Source organism: Nematostella vectensis, chromosome 2, assembly GCF_932526225.1.
Source record: "Nematostella vectensis chromosome 2, jaNemVect1.1, whole genome shotgun sequence".
NCBI lineage: Eukaryota > Metazoa > Cnidaria > Anthozoa > Actiniaria > Edwardsiidae > Nematostella > Nematostella vectensis.
The window spans coordinates 13086201-13110132 of NC_064035.1; the positions used below are offsets into that span (position 1 = coordinate 13086201).

The 23932-nt window shown below is 39.5% G+C and overlaps 1 protein-coding gene and 1 long non-coding RNA gene across 8 annotated transcripts; one reads left to right on the forward strand and one right to left on the reverse strand.

The window, feature by feature from the left end:
- Window positions 1–2023: 2023 nt before the first annotated feature.
- Window positions 2024–23155, forward strand: LOC5521755 (histamine H2 receptor). Of its 7 annotated transcripts, none has more exons than XM_032366928.2 (3): window positions 2024–2342; window positions 9555–9612; window positions 19678–23155. In XM_032366928.2, exon 3 carries the CDS (start codon window positions 20066–20068, stop codon window positions 21209–21211), a length of 1146 nt encoding a protein of 381 aa, XP_032222819.2. In that variant the 5' UTR covers window positions 2024–2342; window positions 9555–9612; window positions 19678–20065; the 3' UTR covers window positions 21212–23155. The 7 variants fall into 7 exon arrangements, with proteins under 7 accessions (XP_032222819.2, XP_032222818.2, XP_032222820.2 ...); XM_032366927.2 differs by lacking the exon at window positions 2024–2342 and adding an exon at window positions 6100–6357; XM_032366929.2 differs by lacking the exon at window positions 2024–2342 and adding an exon at window positions 7741–9485.
- LOC125561014 lies at window positions 10348–11770 on the reverse strand. Its single transcript, XR_007307012.1, has 2 exons — window positions 10918–11770; window positions 10348–10645 (listed from the first exon to the last, which is right to left on the reverse strand). It is a non-coding gene; the product is annotated as an uncharacterized LOC125561014 (long non-coding RNA).
- Window positions 23156–23932: the final 777 nt, after the last annotated feature.

Here is a 23932-nt window from a genome sequence, read left to right on the forward strand (position 1 = left end):
TCGTACCCACGGTAACTCGAATCCTTCAACTACCTTATTTTCGCGTCACTTTAATCTCGCGAATTACACAAAAAGACTAGAAAAAGCATCGATATACCTTGTTTATGTTATTGTTGGTTTTCACATACAGTACATACCCGCTTGTAAGAACCTAGAATTTAACAACCTGTTAGCCTAAAAATACCAATTTTAGACCCCCCGTTAAATAAAAACCTATTTACCCTAAAATTTAAAATAGGTTCTTATTTCAAAAAAAAAAAAAAACCTTTAAGGTCTCCCAGCAATGAAAAAAATCCATTATTCTCCGGTAAGACATTTTATCAATTTAGATACCGCACTTTTTCCAGCCATTAGTATATTAACCTTTCTTTAAAATTAAGTAAGAACCTATTTAAAAACCTTAGTAGCCTAAAATTTAAAATAAGAACCCGTTTAGGCTTACCTGTTAAAACCTAGGTTCTTATAAGCGGATAAGTACTTCATTCAATAAATAGAGCATTATTCTTTGCTTCAATTTCGATGATTGTAGGACTTTTCAATGACTCGATTTATTATGCAATATGCCAAAATTGCAAAAAATGATTTGGTTTTTAAAAAAATTAGTGAATTATAGTAGCGAAAATAAAGTGACGCGAAAATCAGCATTTCAAAATCGCGAATGAAGCAGCGAAAATTAAATGCAGTTAAAATCGGCGGAAATAGGGTATTTTTAACTTTCCCGTCATTTTCCCTTTTCTAACTTGAATCCATCGCAATTAAAAACCTTTTAACCCTGTAGCTATCCCAAGTTCAACCTACCGAATCATCTATAAAATAATTACTTGATTAATGCAGTAATTACGAAGAACTCTTATTCGATTTGTTCTGAAATACGTCAATAACGTCCCTACCACTACTGGGCGGTCCTGCTTGAAAGAGGGAATACTGTAATTCAATTGGTGGTGGAGGCGTGGCCGCTGGGCATGGGAACTAGAATCCTTTATCCGGGTCCTGATATTAGAGTGCATTGCGGAATTGGGATTTAAGATAAAAATGGTTATTAAGATGATCCTTTTCAAACCATCGTTGGTTTTTTAACTGTAACACAGCGCCAGTCGGCGGCCTGCTTTAAGCTGGTTTTCACTACTTCACGTCTTATGTTAATTACGATCCCCATCACGCTCCTCCGTTATTAACTGAGTTTCTCAAAATACCCGCTATTATCAGCGATAAGAAGGTCACGGCAACGCCACCGACAAAATCGCATTCAAATCGATCGCGAATATGCGCTGGCAGATACCGCACGATGTATAAGCAAATATGTATGATCACCGCACTGGCCGCATTTCTCCCCTAATATAGAAAACTAAACTTGATTATGCTCTCAAAACATTATATATATTCTATCACCGCCAAAACCACGAAACGACAAAGAGCCACGTTCGACAGTTTCCTGACTGAATGGACGGGATAACACAAATAATCCCCTTATCTTGTATGTAAACGAGCGGCCGCAATACTGTTCAAACCAGCATTCATGATTACTGCTATCTTTATGGATTGTCGTAATACGTATCTATTTGTTTGCTCAGAGCAGAGGAATTTCCTATGCTGGGGCGTTGGTGTGTTATGACTTGTTGTAAAAGTTATATCCGGATAATACCATATTTTTGTAGGCATTTTGGACATAGCAGCGAAACTCACAAGGATACCATTCACTGGCATTTTTCGTGAAAAAAATACAAACAACAACAACATAAAACAAAAACATAAAACTGTAGCTTCGCGCTTTCAAAAGAAAAATATTTGAATGAAAATTTCACGAGAAAAAGAACTATATTATTCTATATTGTGGCCTGTTTTTTCTTTGCTAAGAAAAGGGGAAAGCGAGAAACAGACACACTTTTTCTGATCCTAAATCACCGATATATGTGAGAGATCGTTGAGCTGGTTCAGATTATGTCCTTTTTCTTCTGTATCTGTGCTGATCGGAGGTGCTAATTCGTGTGAGTAAGCCTCGCCATAAACTAGGCGTTGGCTTGCGGTCCGTGTTCGCTCCCGTAGTCACGATCTGTTTTCAACTTGCATCGCTTGACACTCTCGTCGAGAGGATGAGATAAACGTGTACTAATGACGGCTTTATTATCTGCCCATCTAAGCGGGAATTTGCCCATATATTATTGCGGATCTTGGCTTCTTTGAATGTTTGGGTAGCGAGCGAAGAAGCGCGCAACACTCATGGAAAACAACAACAATATGCATGCTGCCTACTAAGAGGGAAAAACATTGAAAAAAGAGTACCGAATACAAAGCTTTCAGGATTACAAGGGACTTACACGCCGTAATCGCCTACGAATATTAAGGTATTATCACTTTTTTCGTGTAATTCTTGTTGCAATTGAATTAAGACCTAACGATGCGGATAATGGATTGTTAAATGAAACCACATTGGAGAACAAGTACCACATGATCCTTTCGTAGAAATTATTATTAAATGCAATCACAAATCACTGAACGTGAAACATTTAAATTACTTTGTCCATTTACGTTTTTCTTCGTTTAAAAAATGGCGAATCCAGATCCAGTCTAAGAATAGAGCTGTTTGTCCATGTCCAATTTAGTCCAAGTGAATTCAAGTCCATGCCCAATTTAGTCCATTTGAATTCAAGTCCATGTCCAATTTAAGGAAAGAAAAATTTATTGTATGTAAACGGAAACGCGTCTAAACTAAGGTCAACCTTTGGTAAATGGTTTATGGTGGTCGTGACATCTGTCGTGTTTAATGGCGTCGAAGAGCACAATCACATTGCAAAATGGTATCGGGAATCGTTGAAGCGTGCTCTACTGTGCTATGGTGTTGCGCAGTACCGCGCAAATTATGGGCAAGACGAATAAGGATGTAAAAACCAGCGCGCACAATGACATGAGTAGGGTTGAGCTGGGTTTAATGCTTATGAACATCCTAATAGGCGAAGCAAAGACGATATATGGCACACGCCACGGTAGATAGCTATACTGTCGGTACGAAAGTACCCCATGCCCGAAGGCAAAAGTCGTTGAAAGAGACACTTGCAATTTCGTTTGAAAGGAAGAAAATAAATTATTGAAACAGTAGTATGCGAAAAATAGTGATATCCGGCTTTATTACTGAATTTCAAGTTGTGTCTCCTCGACTGATTATCCATTTTCAGATTTCACCTAAACATTTTAAATAGATACATTCAAAAACGTTACGGTAAATATGATTTCTAGTAAGGTGAAGGATCATACGACTGTATTAATCTATTATATTATTATTATATTGTATTCTTATACGCGATTCTTATATTACTCTCTTTTCTATTCTGCACACCTTGAACTTTACGAGATATTCTATTTCTGATATCGTTTGCTGTGATTTCAAATAAAAAGATGAACTTGAGCATGAACAATGATACTATTTGAGTGTCTTAGGCGTGTCTCATGTCAACTGGATGGACGATGGGTACGTTAGGAGGTTAGATATGAGCCACGAAATTGAACAGTGATTATTCGGTCTTATTCTGTATGACTGGAGGAATTAATCTAACTAAGATAGTTTCCGTGATCTGTGAACAATACATGTAGTAAATGAGCAATTCAAAGTCAATAGAACCTTATCAATGAGCAATACAAAACCTTTAGCCCGTTCAAATTCATGAATATTTGACATACTGATAACCTAGTTGTCTAAAATGTTTATAAATATTTGATGATTGGTTAGAGTCCATATGGTAAAAATGCTTTTATTTTATTTATCTGTTTGCCATGTCAAAGTGTAAGTGTCAATCATGAATAATTGAAGCCTTACAAGTGCAAACGCCAAAGCTAGTCACGAATAGGGTGAATATTATAATAAAAACGACGGTACGCATGCGTGGAGGCAAACAGCTTCCGCTAGGACTATAGAACAGTAATAATGCACTCTTTGGCTTAGACTGTTATCCGGCTCGCTTTGCTTGAGTTATTTTGCAGTTGCTACTTTTATGATAAGAAAAGATAGAAATTAGGATTAAAATACGAATGAAGTGAGAAACATTACCCAACAAACAGTGCGGGCCCTATTTATTACCCAACAGACAGTGCGCTCTGTGCAGACATACCCAACAGACAGTGCGCACTGTGCAGATATTATCCAAAAGACAGTGCGCGCTGTACTGATATTACTCGATACACAGTGCGCACTGTACAGATATTACCCGACAGACAGTGCGCACTGTACACATATTACCCGACAGACAGTGTGCACTGTACAGGTATTACCCAAAAGACAGTGCGCGCTGTACAGATATAACCCGATAGACAGTGCGCACTATACATAAATTACCCGATAGACAGTGTGCACTGTACAGATATTACACGACAGACAGTGCGCACTGTAAAGATTTTACACCCGACAGAGTCGAAAAGTCGTTTCAGTCTACCTGTGTTGTTTTTGTTTTATTCGCATGGTATTTCTGATGATGGGCTTCCCTGCGATTACATAATAAGAAAAAAACTAGCAATCGATTTAATCGGGATAACAATGCAACAGCCCACGTCTTAACGCAAGGAAAACAACTTTATTGGAAGAGGAAAGATTTGGGCTAAAAGATCTTCAGGAGTTCGTGGAATAGTGCATTGCAGTTGATAAAGGGGACCGAATTAGTGCCTCAGGAAAGCTTGAATGCATGCTTGAATTGCCATTCAAGTAATTTTATGTAAATAATAAGCCATTCTAGCGTATGGTGCAGGAAATGAACTGACGATAGCGCGAGTAGGCGCTACTTGCTTGTCCAAGCTCTTGAGCGCCAAATCAATTAATCCATATTACCCATTTGTTCTTCTGCTATTTTCACAATTGAAAGCAAATACCGTATAACTTTACCACGCATTCTTACTTAAATGTGGTTTCCGTATATTGACTTGGTTGAGATATGAGTATTTTGCGGGATTTAGGGTTCAACATGACATGGAAGCACTCTCACCTCTCAGCTCCTAAGTTGTTGATAGCTTGAGAATGAAAAAATATTTTCTCCTCTAAAAACCTGTATATCTTGGCTTTCTAAGTGCTTTGATATGATACCCTTTGGATGGGATCAAAGGCTTAAGACATTGCAATTTTGATACCCGGGGATGATATTTTTTTTATTTATATATATATTATATAATTTATTTGGTGGGGGCTTTTAAATAAAAAAAAAATATCATCCCCGGGTATGTCGTTTCTGTGCCTTAACCTGTCAGTTTTTGTTGACCCAATATTTCCAACGAATTGACGATAACATAAAATGATGCTACTTTCCACTTAAATGTGCGAAAGTTACCACGTAGAGCGGACGTGACACCATAAACTGACAATTAAGATACTTAGGATAAAACCTACCATTTAATCCTATAAAGGATTTTGTTTTAAAATATTTTCTCATTTTGGCTTTATAGGATTTAAAAGTAACATCCCTATCTTAAGGGTCAAAACACGTGTTTTACAGACCCCTTGCAAACAATTGACTCTTATCTGCGGGAAAAACTGAGCCATATAATAAAATATAGGGTGTATTGGCGAGTAACAAACGACAAGATTTTGGAACGAGATAACTTTTATTTACGCTTTAAATCTGTAGCCTACATTTAGCCTTGGAATTTGTTCATACGACATCTCTCGGTGGAACACCCCCTATAACTTGCAGGTCCAATATACAGGATTTTCTGAAGATGAGTGCTCAGGAAGAGGTGTCAATCAAAAGGAAGCGATAAAAATACACCGCTTCGTGGTGCTTATGGGGGGGGGGGGGAGGCGGACCCCCTAAACACACACCTAGCTTCGCACCTAAATAGGTATGATCAAAGTTAAGAGTTTTTTTTTTATTAGACGACTTTTCCATTTATTCATGAATTTCTGCTTCTTATTTTTGGCTACGAGCTTGCAGGGATGTAACGGAAATTTTTCAACAAATTTGGAATTTGGTCAAAGATATTTCATTGTTTGATGCTGTAGTCGAAGGCAAGGGACATTATTGTTTCCCGAACGAACAAAGCCAGAGTCAGGTGATTGAATTAGGTGTAAATCAGACTCTCCAGTATATCAAAGACTGACCAACCTAGAAATCTCCTTTCGGAAGGGAGGGGGGGGCTGGAGTTAGGGGGAGAGGGTGGGGAACGGGAGTATTCCTTGGTAATAAATCACGCACCCGTGATACGTGGTATTGGATCGCCGATGAATTGTCTTGTTAGATTGACACTTCTAAGACGTGAAAGTCGTGATAACATCGTATATTGACAGCTACTCTTTCTGATTCTCGGTTAAAATTCGCCTTGCGTTAATTCCAAAGCTCAGTATCCAGCGAACTAGTGGAACATCACAGGCGCGGGTGATTCAAGGTACTAGTCCATTACTCTAACTAGCAAAAAAAAAAAAAAAAAAACTTTAAGTGAATTATTTTGTCGGTCAAGCCTTTTAAGTTAAAATTAAAAAAAAACAAGATATTTCACTGAGCCAATCCAACTTTCTTCCGGAAATTATCGAATTCGACGCAGAATATTAACGAGACATGGTAGTCGCTTCTAGGTCTTTCTTTCCGTTAGAAATAACAAGCTAGCGCCTATAACGACTTTATGGGCTGTGAGAGATATATGTATATTGATGTTATATTTCCATTTGCGTCATTTAATGTTGGCCAGAAAATAATTCTATTTTTCGTATCAAAAAGCTGTTCTATAAAACGGAATTCTTTATGGGAATAAAGGTGGCTTTTTGAGAAAGATGTATTGTCGGAAAGATAGCAATTGTTTTTATTGTTCGATATTTGTCATCAGGCGTGGTAAGGCTGAGTGTACGATTTACGAGTTTTAGCAACAGGAGATTAAAGTTTTTTTCAGGATTCACGATGATTGTGAGCATTTTCACGATCCTTGGCTATTTAGAGGAATCACGGTGATGGAAGCAATCACGTACACAGATTTAAAATCCACTGGAATAGCCCGTGTCCACCCTGCAATAATGCACGCCTTTCTCGTTTGTGTTCCTGTTGGCTGTTGAAGAAGCCCTAGGCGTATAAAAAGATATTTTAACGGTTCAAAAAAGCGAAAAGCGGGGGGTAATTTTAGTGTTCTTTATAAGTTTCGCTGTGAGGGAAAATAATAATTTGACTTTCCAGACCAGGGCGTTTGAGTTACCAAGACTAGGGCAATTATTAAACTCGAAAAATGTCTTATCACGAATAGGAACTGTGCCCGTTTTTGCGCAATGTTTTTTAAATGCTTTTCAACCATATTTAAAAATAGTAGCAGTTCAAGTGGTGAAGGCAGTACGGCAGTACGCACCTATATCCTATATTCTAGCCAAATGGACAATTCCCAAAGAACACGAAATAACTTGAATAAGAGAATCACAAAAAGAGAAAGGATGCAGTGACGTTTTATTGTTTTGCCCTTTATCTTTCTATATTATATATTGTTTTGCGACAAGTAGGAGACATTCTCGTGTGTGGAAGACTAGCATAAATCTCACATTGTGAGGATATAGAAAAAGATGACGTATTTTTCCATTAGCCGTTTCTTAGAGCAGAACTTAGACCTATAATTCGCAAAATGATATCAGGATAAGTAATATGTTTAAGTCAATTCATGGGCATCATATTTCACTTTTTGTTTTCTATTCTAACGCAATTGAATAAACACTAAGTGAAATGTGAGAAGACTTTAATTGAAATGAAAAAAAAAAACTAAAAAGATTTCAATTGAAGAAATGAATAGTTGGCATAAAAACAACATTAAACAAGCAAAGCATTGAAAACTTAAGCTTTATTGATCTTTTTAATCTTATTTTCTTTTCATCCTATTTTCCCATTTTTGTAATCCTATTATCACGAAATAGGATTGTTGGAGAAATTGCTTCTACAAATTGATGCATGGTGCTTAAAACTAAACACATGGAACTGACATCAATTGAAACATCAGCTTTACTCGCCGCTACGGGCCACTATCGAGACAAAGCGACAAGGGTTTCCTAATTCCCCACTTTGGATAAAAAAATGCCCTCAAAACCGATTATTCAAAATAAAAGATGCTAGCTTGGGGGAGGCATAGCTCAAAAAATTAAACAGACGTGTTTATTATTTCATTCGTATCTTAAAAAGGCTTACCCCCCTGTGAGCAAAACGGTAAGGAAACACTCTTTAAAAAGACAAAAATGGAATGGTGGACGTTTTCCGTCTAGTTCAAAGGTATAGCGCGCGCTCTTCAAATCCATGCGACTCTTTCGTAAGTACCAAATTCCTAGTATCTTGTAACCCGAAAGAGTCACCCGTCGCAGTCCATTGCAGCTAATTTGACCGTGCGATCGCAACCGATCGCAAAGTGGATTCTATATAATCATCATTCACGATCGACAGGCATGTCTTTATCTGCGCATTGGGTGTGCGTGGGGATATTCCAGTGGGGGATTCTAAGGGTATATCACTCTAATATATTTGTAGCGTATCATGCGAGGGACAAAGAGAGCTCTAGAGAGTTGTGTTTTCGCCTCTCTATGCCGGGTTGTCGAGTCATCCGCGGTTAATTGAACACTCAGACGCCTTTAAAGTAAAAACAGTTAAATGTGTACTTCACAGAGTACGAAAAAACGAAAGTTTCCTTTAGAAAATTGGAAGTTGCTCGCCTTTTGATGTTGCTCGCCTCTTGAAGTTTTCATGTCATTCGATGATTATATCATCGAATGATTTGCATCAGACTTCGCGAGGGATGACGAACTACTTTATGATGGGCTAAGATATAAAGAATATATAACAACGATTTTTTTATCTTTTATCTTATACTCTGACATGTGGATTTTCACTCCGTAATGACATTTATGTTGTGTAACAGGATTTTTTTAGTTTGCGTTGGAGCATTTCAAGTGGAAACCGTCTCTGGTATTTTTTGACATAATGATTGATGGAAACACGAAGCGTCCCAAAAGATTCGTGCTTATATTAAACTCACCGGTCATTTCCAACTATTTTCAAGGCGGATGATTAATTGACTGCTCATGAGACGTTACGCAAGACATGCATTCAACGCCTTTTATATCATGCCCACGGTTGCGTCCATTTGGAAGTTGAAGGCCTGAGGCGGTTGCAAACGACAGGCAATGTCATCGGCCCATCTGACATTTCACCGGATAACCATGTGCAACATATAAGGCTTCTTTTAGAATCTCGTGCACTGTTGATTGGCTTGGCTAAGCAAGCTTGTATGAGCCTCGCGAAACGACTTTAATTGCATTTAATCGCCCGGTCCTGGTAGTGCGGAGAGCAGGTTGTTTTGGTGTCGCTCCGCCAGGGGTCGGTGTGGGAGGTTACTTGCGATCTGTGTTTAGCGTCGCCCCGAGTGCCAGACGAAGGGCGGTTTTATTTGGTTCATAAAAAGGGACGTTTGGCATATTGCAAGCGTGACCCACTTCAAGGGGTGACTATGATTTGCCAGCAATGTGCAGTTTATTTACACAAAAAAGGCGCTAAAGCTTTTGGGTAAGAAGAGAGTATACCCGCTTATAAAATCATGCAAGGAACCTGACAGAAAAATGTGTTTTCCTCTAGGCCCCACAAGGCAAGTCTTCCTACCAACTGGATTAAGATACTCGGGGCTCTTAGAAACGTGAGTACATTTAAGTATAGTTCAAATCCTTCAGAAATCCCGTACGCTAGTGCAGATGGATATGCTGTCCGTGGAAGACCATGCACGGTGCGAATAAGTCAAATATTAGTCGGGAGTTAATGTTTTTACCTCCTTACAAGCGATGCGTAGTAATCAAAATGGCGGCTGCCACTGTAATGTACATGTCACGTGATTAACGGGAAACCCATAGACGCCTCTCTTCTGTAGTCTCAAAACTCCCAGCCCCCGGGGGGCTTCAGGCTATTCGGATATCCATCACAGCAATGGCAGCTGAAGTTTTCAAACTTCACCGGAAATAAAAAACACTATTTCTTCATGTAATTTCCTACCAGAAGATATAGTTCTCGCCGACGACATCCGAAAGAGGATATTAGCTTTGCAGAAAATTTGACATGCTCCTTTTTTCTATTTTTCATTTCATCTGGCGCACTTAATTGAAAAAAAAAAGCATCGTAAGTACAGTGAAGGTTTTGTCGCTTAATTCAGGATGTGACTTTTTTTTCCTAATCCAAGGTTACATTATATTTGGTCTTTTCTTCCATCTTAAATTATTTCATTCTTTCTCGTATCAGCATCGTACTACCGTATCTATACGCCTGTATAGATATCATCTAATAGATAATGATAATATAAATAAATACAACAAGCCTAAATTGCCGTGATCGTGAACCAGAAGAGTAAATACAATACACCAAAAAATGGAAATCGACTCTGCCAAATTTTCGTCTTTAATAAAGACTTCTTCAGGGCAGACTACTAAGAGTCTAAGAGACTACTAAGAGTAATGATAATATAATTAAATAACCATTTTTTACTTGTTTTGGAGGCTTTTTGTTTCTGTATATAAGCACATCGTACAACGTTGTTTTAGCTAGAAAAACGATCAGATGAAGCACTAACTACGTTCGTTCTCCATGTGAAGATTTGTCAAGTGGGATCTTTTTCAAGTGGGATCTTGCCGTGCTCCTCCAGGCCTTGTGTTCCCATTCTAGCGATGGTTTTTTGGGTGGTTCTTTAAACAGAAGGGAAAAATCTAAATAAATTGCAATAATGGGCAATAGGCAAAAACATTACACGAAAAAAAAAAAAAAAACGTCGTACCAAACATGAGCCGTCGTATCTAGTGCACGCAAACAAGCACAATCGAGAACGGAAAGGTGTACTTTGTTTATTAGCATTAGTCATGGCACACGAATAATGAACATAGCGAAAATACACCATTCTCCATAACAAAAACGGTAAAAAGTAATAGAACAACAAGGCCGCCCACCACCTTAGACTCACCATGTGGATAAAGGGGAGATGTGGGCGATTAGTGTTTTTAAGGCTGTTACCTGGTGACAAGCGAAATGAAATTAAAGATAAGTCCCTTAATTCGGTGTGGCCGAGGACATGCAAGCCAAAAAAGAAGATATGGTGTCTTTTTTAATGACGGAAGGATCAAGGGTACAAACAAACAAAAACCCTGAAATTAATCGCTAAAGATCTCCTGAGTGGATATCACGTTTGGAAAGAAAATCCCATTTTTCAAACTTTTTCGCCGAACATTGAGCAAACAGACAAGGCAATTTTGAATTCGGTCTTAATGACCTACCGTGAAATGAACAATGTAATTATTTCTTATAGCAAATGCAAATCGGTGGGATTATTTAGAGCGTTGAGTGATTTCGTATGGGAATACTTGGCGCAATAGGAGAATTCCATCTGAGTAAAGCCCTCGATTTGATTTCCGATTCGTTCTTTTAAATTGTCGGTGGAACAAGGGAATTAAAATGTTGCCTTTGGCTATTATAAACGAAAAAAAAAACTTGACTGGGCTAGGAAATAACAAGAAAAATAAGATGGGATATAGTTTTGTATAAACAACAAGCTAAGAAATAAGACAAATTCTAAAGGAAAACGCAATTCTCAATGGAGAAATTGAAAGATAAAGTTAACAGTAATATTAAGATCCCTGGAGACCAAAAGGTTGATCTTGTCGACCAGCAGCATAACCAAGTTCACTTAACCAAATGTAGACGATTGTTCGGTTGGGAAAATATCTCAGTTATCTTAGTGCTTGTGATGTTATTAACCGAGTTCTCCGCCGGCTAGGCCTCAGGCTATTCCTTGAGATATGAACAGTACAAGGCATGGGCGCATCCGATCCGCAAAGAACGCGTACTTAACAAGCTGCCACAGTAAAGAAGTATTTCGCGCCTGCTTAACTCAAACGAAACTGGACCTAATGGATTTGGAGTGGTATGAGTGGTTAACGCAAACATCGAGTCTGCTGCCTCGAGTCTGCTGCCTTTAAGTGCACGGGAATCCTTTCTTTCTTTGGCCGCGACCACTGGGTACCAGCATGTCGCCCTATTTGGGTTGCCTGTGGCTCCGTAAAAAAATTCTCGTTATTTCTCTCATATCAAAGGGGCGTACTGTTCGCTAGAGATATCGCTTTAGCATGCCCTTGTTAATGCGTTCGCGGATCACGTTTGAGTCATTGAGCACCGTGCGGCAGTTGGAAACACACATTGCGTCAACCTCAAGTTCAACATAACCAGTGTAGCATAACGAACAAACGCTGGGATATTCTGTAAGTACACAGCCATGCGTTCAACATAACCAGTGTGGCATAACGATATTAACGCTAAGATATCGGCTGTAAGTATCTACAGCCATGTGTTCAACATAACCAGTGTGGGATAAGGAACAAACGCTTAGATATTCTGTAAGTACACAGCCATGCGTTCAACATAACCAGTGTGGCATAACGAACAAACGCTTAGACATTCTGTAAATTTCAAGCCTTGTCTATTTTGTTGTTGTTTCTATGACATTTTGCGTTATCCAAACTATATATAGAATTTGAGAATTCAGATTGATTTAGAAGTTAGTTTATACATCTGTTTAAGTAGGATATTAATAGCTTTGATCACAATTTGATTGATAAATAGATGTATGCAAAAATGCTTTTCAAGTCATTTTAAGATTATTATGAAAGTCTCTTGTCGCAAATGACGCGTTGGTGAAAAAGACAATTTAAGGATACCAATTTCAGCGTTATGAAATTTATTTAGCAAAAGCTAGTTTTAAGTCTTTTCAACTACAAAAAAATACCGAAAAGAGGCACAGCTTTAAGACTTCAAAATCATCAATAATCGTTTTGACCAACAAAAAACGTGTATTTACTTCAAAAGACTCCTTTTGTGCCATTTGCTTCCTTGGCTCACGATACGAATTTCCGTCAGTGGCGTTGTTAACCCCTGTTGTAAATGGAATCAGTTCGTACGAGTAAACAGATAAATCTGTTTAACCTCATATGTACTTTAAGTGCCTTTCTATCAGACAAAGATATCATGGGAACATCCGGAGGCCTCCTGAAAACAATTCTAATTCGAATTTAAATCTTAAAAAGGCGCGCATTTTTTCTAGTCGTAAGGTTTCACCTGTTTGGGAGTTATCATCTGCTTATGCAAAACTCTCGGTACAATCTAGAAGAGTGGGTGCTCAGCGATGGTTCTCGACTGCTGTTATAAGTGACTCGTTGGAAAAAACCTGGTAACTCGTTTTAGAGTAATTACTACTACATAAAGGCAGCTTTCAAAAAAACTATCAACGAAACACGGGTCTTAAAAAAGCCTCTCTCTTTTCAATAAAAAGCAATAAGCCGCGAGAGGTCTTCAATCATCTATATAACAGTGTGGCGGCGGCTTTTCGGTTTTTGAGAGTCGGCTTAATACAAAGGACATGAGAGTACTGAAGGACAATATACTATGACAAGTAGAGACCACGGAAATAATGTACGCCCTTACATTTACAACACATTTTTACAGGAGGGTGTGGTAATGGTGGTTGCAGAAGGGACGAAAGTTTTTGTCTGGGTAAATGGCAGAGTACCGGTGACAAGGGACGAGATTTCTTCTCTGGGTAAATGGCAGAGTACCGGTGACAAGGGACGAAAGTTCTTGTCTGGGTAAATGGCAGAGTACCAGTGACAAGTGACGAGATTTCTTGTCTGGGTAAATGGCGGGGTACTTTTTGACAAGGGACGGAAGGTCTTGTCTGAGTAAATGGCGGGGTACTGGTGACAAGGGACGAGAGTTCTTGTCTGGGTAAATGGCGGGGTACTGGTGACAAGGGTGGATCAAGGTGTTGTTAGTTTGGGGGGGGGGGGGGGGGAGGGTTGTAGCAGGATGTTGCGATGCGATAAAACGAGAAAGTTATTCTTTTACAGTATGTTTCTTTCCTTAGATGGGCTGCAACTCCCGAAACCAGTCCCCTAGATCTGCCCTTGGGTGGTGATGATGGTGGTGGTGATGATGATGGTGGTGGTGGTGATGGTGATAGTGGTGATCAGGTGACAGTGATGCTGTTGGTGTTGATAGTAGTGGTGGTGGTGGTGATAGTGGTGGTGGTGATGGTGATGATTGTGGTGGTGATAATGGTGGTGGTGATGGTGGTGGTGATGGTGGCGATGATTGTGGTGGTGATGGTGGCGGAAGTGATAATGATGATGGTGGTGGTGATAATGGCGGTGATGGTGGTGGTTGTAGTGATGGTGGTAATGGTGATAATGGCGATGATGGTGGTGTTGATGATGGCGATGATGATAAGGATGAGAGGGGGTCGGGCTGTTGCTGGTGTGATATCTGGTAGAGATGTACTGGTGGAGTACTGGTGGTGATGATGATGACAGCGATTATGTTGCTGATGATGATGACTACAATACGATTACATCGCATTATTAGGCAATTTAAAAAGCTGATGTTAATAACGATGGTTATGATGATGAAGATGGCGATTATGACGGTATGGCGGTGATAATGATTAAACTTGTTGATCTCGTTTGGATGATTTTGATGATGGTGATAAGGATGTTTATTAAAAACGCGGTTATGGCAGTGTGCATCATCACCGTGAGTTTAAATAGCTACGAAGCCAGCCCTAAAAAACAGCAGAGTAGCGAGGATCTTTTGTCAAGTCGAGAGATGATAAGGCCTGTGATAGCACTAAAGTAATTAGAACAGATGACAATTTTATCGATAACTTCAACAATAAAACTGCATTTGCGTCATACTTCGCGGTAACCCCGAAAACCTAACACAAACCTTCCACATTTTGTGGTTAAATTCACATTATGAAGATATCTAATTTTAGAAGATTTTAAAATAATGACCAAATGCAAAAGATTCAAGACGTTACACATCCGTGCGCACGGATCATGTGTAGATATTTCTGATTGACAAGCGCAATGGTTTGCTCCCCGAGGCGAAAACTTGACAAAAAGATTGATATACGCAAGCAGCATATGTAATGAGTTTTATGAAGTGTTTGACTAGAAAAAGCATTAACTTATTTCTTTTGTTATTCAATATCCACCGCGGTTGTTTAGCGGGTTTGTCTTGCGTGGGGAGAAATCCACTACTTGCTATCCTAATCCAACAAATACTCGGTTTTCTGTGGCGCAGTCATATTGACACAAAACAAGTGCAAAACGGACCCTCGTCACCTCTAGTCAGTTGGAAGTTGGTTTAAATATCATTCAGCTGGAAATCTTATGAGTAAACATGAAAATATAACAATCTATGAGTTGGCTGGTGGCTTGCTTCATTTAAGGTCAGTGAGGTGACGCTTTACTGTATTTCACCTCTAAGTTAGGGAAAAGAATATAATTATATAGAATAGCTATAACGTCTAAGCTTAACCAGTTCGATGTAAAGTGAGTTGTATCTGAGGATAGCATATAATGGAATTAAAGACAATTCCCACTGCAAAAGTGTGCACCCAAAAGGCCCTATCATACGACTTTATGCTTCTACACTTGATCCTTTTTGAAGTGAATGCGTTCTTAGGAAGTACTATGTGTTCGTACTGGCACTAGACTGTTGACATTGACGGCTCAAAAGTAATTTGAAATGCGATTTTTTTTGTCAATGGGGCTCATTCTATTTACCTTGGTGTTTGGTGTTTACTTAGGGTGAATTTGAACGCACCCCAATGCGTTTTTATTAGTTAGGTATTCTTCTCAATTTGTAATTACTTCGGATAGTTTAAACAACAGGAAGAAGTTTTATCGGGCTCGAATATTACGGACTCGAAAATAAGTGAAAAGTAGATTTTGTCATATAGTCGTCGGCTCACATTCAAATGGTCATTTCTAGAAGCAGCGGAGCATCCGACCTAAAATGATCCATTTTATTAAGCCTCATTAATTTCCATTGCTATGCTGACAAGTTGCCTTGGTGATCAATTAATGATTTTATAAAAATTTCGACGCCCAAATCATTGGGAAATGAGAGATAAAATAGGACTATATAAGCAATTGAGAGTTTCATTATTATCATTTTTATTTGTTTAAAAAGGGGCTTATGAACCCTGGACCGCTTTAGAAAAGTATTGTATTTTTTTTATCTTTTCATAATTGCGTGTCTTTCCCCGAGGGGGAATTGCACTCTTGGTTTTCTATTTCCAGCCGAGGTATTGTCTAGTTTTTTGTGTGTGGCCAATTAGACGAAAGCAGAATAACATAAAAATGATTACCGAGAATAGTACAGTAGCAGCAAGGAATATACGTGACGACTCCAAAACGGTCCAGCGAATGGTTCATTCGGTCAAATTATAGTTCCCCTTCAATTTATAAACACCTTGGGGAAGCTTAAAAGCCTTTTCGGCATAGGATAGCTACAGGAAGAGGTCAACTCAAATGTAAGTGCCTATGTTTCTAGTTTTGCCGAGTTTTGTCATTCGATATGTTACGAATTGTAGTTATCTTATTTTGCCAAAAACTTAAAAACAAGAACAAACACATACCTGAAAAGCTCTATTGGAGTAACCATCTCTTTAAAAAACAAAAAAAAACTTCTTGCTCTATTAAATGTAGAAAAGGGCTTCAAATGAGAGGAAAAAGGGTAATTAAGACTAGCATTTAGCATCTGACACTTTTGAAGGGACCAAAAATACTTAATGTCAAAAACGGGAAAAGGAAATCTTGTAATAGCTCCCCTATCTCTATCCCCCCCACCCCTCCTTGATACAATAATATATAGCTTTTGCGGTATATCTAATAAATAGAACAGCCCATAGTATCAACTATTTACTTTGCGGGAAAGAATTGATGTAGAAGTGATGGTCGAATAGTTTCGAGGACTCGTTAGAACAAAGTCCTGAGGATACATCTATTGATTAACCCCATATGTGAGAGGCCTTCATTCTAAGAGCGGCGCGTGCCACGGAAATGACACTGCGGCATTTTCGCAGTATGAGCTTGTTGTATCCTGTGCAGAGACGCGAAGAAAGTACCAGCAAGTGCTTTAGACGCAAAGCTTATACCGTGGATATTTTGTGTAGTGCTCAGAAACAAAGCACAAAGCTAAAAACAAAAATATGGCCTGGTAACTTTGAGATATTTTTGGTAGTGTTGTGTAGAACAAACAAAATTGCTATCAAATTCATTAACTCAAATTAGAAGAAGCCAATAACACAAAGGATTCACTTTAATCAATTTCGCGTGAAATCGTTAAATATTTACCTTCATAACCTTGAGATGAATATAATTCTATTGTTTCATTTCGCCAATCAGAGGGTGATCCCATTAACGGGGGACCCCTGAACCCTTTTATTTGTCTTTCAAATTAAATACTGAGATAGTTGAAATTGGGTTTTAAACAAGTACAAAAACAGCAATCGTTCTCTAAGCTGTTCCCAGTACAAAATTAGAGATGGTTAAGGTAAGTTAAGTGGAATATTTTTGTTACTTTTTTTTTACTATTTATTTTTATTTATGTTTGTTTTTAAGTCTTCTAACATAGTGGTATCACTACTAATCAATATAATGAAAAAGATAATTTTATCAACGAACTTAGAATAACGCATGTTATCAATCAGTTAGGTATAACAATGAGCAATCTTGTTTGGATATTTTGATTCAACGTTTCGTGTTGTTGCTGTTTAATAATAACCGCAGAAATATATTTCGTTTTAACAAAAAGAAGTCAGAAACAAAAAATACCTTAAATGATTATGCAATATAGCACGCTTGATTTAGTGGGCAAATGCTATTTGTTTAGAAAATTACGCGAGAATCGATAAAAAGGTACTATCCCCAGGTCTATGTTATATACATCTATTTATTACCTCTTCACATTAGAAAATGAATAATTAAAAGCAAAGCGAATGAAACTAGATCCGCATTAAAAAAATCCCACTAGCTATAGAAACTTATTTCATTCTAGCTATATAGTTATCAGCTTAGAATAAATAAAGAAATATAATATATTAGATCCCTATTTTTTTCCAAAATTAAACTGGTTATCCGTTTTATAATAATAGATTCCTCTTTTAAGAAATGTTTGTCTATTTTTTATTAAAAAAGTAGATTTATCTCTGATTCATGCCGGAGGATGCCGAAGGCGATGTAAAGTCAAGGAATACGCGATCTCACGATTTCTATTTTACAATTAGCATTTAAAAAGACACCATAATGTTTGGGGACGCCCATCGACAGATCGAGGGTATAATTGGAATGAAATTGTAGACGGTTTGCGAATATAGAAAATCAAGGGCTTGAAAAGTTTATGACACCGTAAATCAAGTTTTGTTTCGTCTCTTGTGCAAACATCCCAATATCATTGGCTTGGTGGGAGAGCAAATAAACCTAAAACTGTCACACGGAATAAGTACCATTGGCCGTTACTACATCTCCAATATTGCCCAAATAATGATGATGATCTTATAGTTACTTCATTTTTTTGGTTATAAATCATGACTGTCTTTAATCTAAATGGCAAATCGATTACAAAATTTCGCCGTCAAGTGAAGTAATATAGACACAATAGTGGTTTGGGCTTAATCAATCAGCTTTTGTCAAAGGAATGATCTTTTTTTCTTTCTAGAGTGTCTAAGATTAATTGACAAGCAAGATAACAAACCTCCTTTGGGTTGAGACGTAGAGTTATATTTAACCAATTATGACTAAAGCGGAATAATTAAAGTGTGAATACACCATGTGCAGAGGTTCAACTTTCCTTTTAACTAAGACAAACAGGATACTATGCAATGGAAATTTCCACTGAGTATAAATGATGCTTATCGTATTTGTTGTGATAAACCTGGATATTAAACACATATAGGGCACTGAATGTTCAGCTTATGATACGTCACAATAACATTGACGCCGACTGTGGCGAAATAACAACCTGAACACAAAAACACAGGTGGAAAAACAGCAGCGCAGCACACATTTTCCCAGGGTGTCATTGACAACGCTAAACCACTTAGACTAGAACTCCAACTGGACAAATTCAATGACAATTTCGAAAATCGCTCTGAAAGACCCAATAGCATTATCACACACTGTCTTTTAGATAAACGCTTTGGTGAGGAAGCTCATTAAAAATTGAATTGCTTATTGTGTTGCACATTACCACATTGCTAAATAGAGAATGGAGGGCACTTTTGCTAAATGCGAAGTGTGTTTGTGCTCTCTCTTGGAGTAATTACAAACGTGCATCCAGGTCAATAGAGGGAACACACAAAGAAGCTACATCCCAACCCATATCCTGGCAGTCTTCCGGCAAACTACATCCCAATGGCTTATTTGCACAAATATCAAACTGTGCAACCAGTTTGCGAGTCGGTTTTGTAACAAAAGTGTATTTTTCAATTTACTGCGCACTTATAAGAAGTGAAAGTTTGGCGGGTATGTACCTCATGACAGAAAGACACCGGAACAATACCCTAACCGTTGGTCAACACAGCGCAGCCATAGCCTCTATACAATGCTAACATTTCCACCGAATTTATCATAATAAAACTAATTTGTTCAGCGAGGACCTGTTCACACTCGTGTACTAATTCGGCGTCACGTCTCTGCGTTTGCCAAATTGCCAATCAAAGACATTGGTTGGTTCATGAAACGCGCGCGATAGATTATGCTTCAGAGCTAGTAAGTCGTGCGGTGTAAATGTCTAAGTTTTTACTGTAATAGCTTCTGGGAGGGTAATGTATGATGCATTCGAAAGTGATCCTTAAGTAATGTTTCACGTTTGGTGTGTTTTATTACAGGAAATCTGGCTCGTTTAATGGACACAGGCAAGAAGATATGCTAGACGATGTGATGAAATACATTAAGTTGAGGAAATCTACTTGAGGGAAGCTATATATCCATCACTTGCCCTCGGAATAACGAGTAATCACAAATATCATCAGGGGAAAAAACTTTCGATATCCTCGATGGCTCAAGCCTAACATAGTCAACCGTGTAGTTTTAACAATTACTGTTGCTTCTCTTCTCCGCGTCGTGCGGCTAACGATACGATAACGCCCGAAACAATAGACTCTCGACACCGAAAAAAGCCACGCAAAAGATTAACTCGTTCTAAGCATTTGCATAACCACATAACTGAAAGCTGAATCTATACCAGACGGCACTCAGGAGCGACAGCTTGCAAACATGGATGTATCTAATCATACAAATGAGACGCTACAAGCAGGCGGAGCAGGTGGCACTGACATGGCGGTCAGGAATTTCTTGTTAGTTTATTACACCCTGCTCCTAGTATCTACTGTGGCGGGGAATTCCCTGGTGTGTCTGGCGATCTGCCTGGACCATCGACTGCGCAACTCGACCAATTGGTTTATCGCGAGCTTGGCAGTTGCCGATTTGCTGTACGGGTTGATAGGGTTGCCATTTCGGATTGTGCAGACTTCAGGGACGCGTGTTTTTACTTTGAATGAGTGTTTCTTGTGGATCTGGGCAGACATGGTGTGCGCTGCGGCTTCTATTGCGAACTTGGCGGTGATCAGTGTGGATAGGTACCTAAAAATCACTAAGCCTTTCCAGTATCACATACGCATGACGCACAAGCGCGCGCTGCTCGCCGTAGTAGCAGTGTGGATCTACTCCGCGATCTTGGCGTCGCTGTCAATAATGCCATGGCCAGGCGCGAAGGGCGTGCACCTTTTTGAGCAATCCTGCACGAACTTGAATCAAGTGTTCTACACTGTCGCCAACATCGTGGCCTTTATCCTTCCGCTTTTAATTCTCGTGCTTAACTATGTAATGGTGTATGTGGAAGCCCTGAAGCAGTTCCGCAAAATGAAGATCTTGACTGTCGCCACGCAGTGCAAAGAGGAGAAACGCAAACAGCGCAGCGTAATCCGCGATTTCAAAGCGACCAAGACCCTAGCAGTTGTGCTCGGCACGTTTACTATATGCTGGTGTCCGTTCTTTATTCTGTTCACGGTGACGCAGTACAGACCTCTCGTGCTGTTCTCCTTGCCACCCGGGTGGCGCGAGTTTGTGTTCTACATGACCTACTGTGTGTTGCCAAACCTGAACTCCGCGTGTAACCCGTTCATATACGCGTACTTTAACAGCGAATTCAGGAGAGCCTTCCGGAAGATCTTGCTCCGCTCATGCCCGAGTCCCTCGGAGGGCGACTACGATTACGCTCGTGGAAGACGAAGAAGTTCGCTTAGTTACTTCCAGCACCACCAGACCCATACAGGGACATCTCCACTGGAAACCTCCCCATTACGGCGCAGCAGTAACCATAACAACAATATGTCATTATCCGACAGTAGGACTGATGTATAGCGGTTCATATGGGTATACGATGCCACGCTCTGCCGTGATTAACCCTCTCGTGGGGTTCACGCGGTTCTTATTGGGGTATACGATGCCACGCCCTGCCGTGATTAACCCTCTCGTGGGGTTCACGCGGTTCTTATTGGGGTATACGATGCCACGCACTGCCGTATTTACCCTCTCGTGGGGTCCACGCGGTTCTTATTGGGATATACGATGCCACGCACTGCCGTGATTAACCCTCTCGTGGGGTTCACGCGGTTCTTATTGGGGTATACGATGCCACGCACTGCCGTGATTAACCCTCTCGTGGGGTCCACGCGGTTCTTATTGGGGTATACGATGCCACGCACTGCCGTAATTTACCCTCTCGTGGGGTTCACGCGGTTCATATGGGTATACGATGCCACGCACTGCCGTAATTTACCCTCTCGTGGGGTCCACGCGGTTCTTATTGGGGTATACGATGCCACGCACTGCCGTGATTAACCCTCTCGTGGGGTCCACGCGGTTCATATGGGTATACGATGCCACGCACTGCCGTAATTTACCCTCTCGTGGGGTCCACGCGGTTCATATGGGGGTATACGATGCCACGCTCTGCCGTGATTTAACCTCTCATAGAAAAAAGAGTAAATATCGAAACTTCTGAATGTCATCTCTGTTGGTCTATGGCCGAGAGTAAAATTAAGGAACGCCTGCATCAGCAAGGGTCAAACCCGCAGATAAATGTGTGTGTTTTCCCACAAGCAGGCGAAAAAATACAAAGAACAATTAGCATACGATATTTCGCAGTGCATAGTAACATAATTAAAAACTCCTTCTGTTCAATGCATTACGGGAATAAGAAAATTAAAACCTTAATTGTCGCGACAAAGATATTTAAGTAAATATCTTTGTCGCGATTAATAATTAAAGTCGACGGGAGAGCATGACGATAATAAGATGTCTGCTCTAAAGAGCTACTTAAAATAAAAGAATGGCGGTGTTTCGTAAGTTTTCACATCAGCTTGCTCATGGGCTTTTCTTCTAGACCGCAAATATTTATAAAGTCGACTAAATAAATACGAAGTCAAATTCGAATTTCTCCACTTAGTGCAACGAGCGGGCAAGATTGACCGCTAAAGTAAATAGACCAAATAACTGCTCGCCACAGTGTAAATGATATCGGAAGAGTTGTTAGCCGAAAAAAAACACAGATTGATACAAACCCAACAGGCACGCACGGCAAGAACCGCAAAGTGCCTAGATAAATTTCTAAACGGGTTGGCCAGGGGAGGGGGCTGTAATTTAAAAAAAATACATTTTACAGAGGGAAAAGTCATATAACATAAGGAAAATAAAAAAGTGCCACAAAAGTGCGGTGGAATATCTAGGGGTAAAATAACGGCTTCGGAATACCAGTCCACATATTTACACTTTCTTGTATTTACTGGCTTGTTCTACAGAAATCAAGGTGTAAAGATTGTTGGGTAAAAAAATATTTTACTAGCTTGTGTCTTGATTAGGGCACAAGTTTTTAGTTCAATTATTTACTTGGTATTGATTGTGTCAGGCCTTATAAAGGCGTGCCACGCTCAGTATATTAAGACCCTAGTAAAAGAGTACTGTTTTTCGCCGTTTATTAGAAATTGTTTTAAAGACGTAAACAAAGTATGGACATTTTGTTAAGATTTGCGTAAAAAATATTTTTTTATCAAAGCCACAAAACAAGTTATTAGACGTGACCCCTATAGCCTTACGATATAACGAATAAAATTGTATTTACTTATATGAAATAAATTATATATTTATAGGTATTAAGTAATTAGAAGTAGCGTTTGCAGGACGATTGCTTCGTTGTTTCACGCTAGCTTAGGAAGAAAGCTGTAGATAATTCGAATGAGCAGTAATCATCGTACACTACTGAAACGTATTATTTACAGTCAAATAAACATGTCAAAGATTAAAAAATATGAGTCATACATTGGTGTGGCACAATAAGGGCAAGCTTATTTTGGGTGGAATTGAATTATACGTCGCGTATCATTGCCTCCTCCCCTGATCACCTTAGCCTCATCCCTATGCTTCTCAGCGGGCCTATCACGCTCTACATGGCTATGACGTCACTGGCCCTTTCTGTTCTCGCCCCCGAGAAGTCAGCATGAAGCGTTCGCCATATTGGAAAGTGTGAGTGCGCGCAAAGCATCTTGGAGCTGACAGCAAGGGAGTAGCCTGGGGACGAGGCTATGATCACCTGATACCATGGACACCCCGCTCGCACAAGTTCCATGTCACGCCACCCATCCCCGGATACAGTTTACAGAGTGAAAGAATCTAAATGCAAAACTACTGCGTGGAATTTGGTGCGTGGAACCGACAGAGGTTTCCTGGACGAGTGTGCATAAAATTACACTCAGCAGTGGCGGATCTAGGATTTAAAAAAGGGAGGTGACATTTTTGTTACAGTTTCTGTCGCGAATATGATAATATATTTCATTTTACGAATTCTTATACAAATTGTCGACAATACTTTTATTTTCCCTGTTTGCGAAAATCGCGTTACTCATGAAAGTTTGGAATTACAGAGAACCAAAAGCAAATAATAGCTCCTCCTACTTCGACCTATACCGGTGGAACACTAAGAAAAGTGATGATGACGCCATCCGCCGTGTTTGCGCTGCCATCTACAGACCTATCGATCGACACTACTTGACCATTCCAGAGCTGTAGGACACCTCGAAATCATGG

Coding starts and splice junctions, on each gene's coding strand:
- LOC5521755 (XM_032366928.2), top strand. CDS start 20,066: ATGGATGTATCTAATCATACAAATGAGACGCTACAAGCAGGCGGAGCA.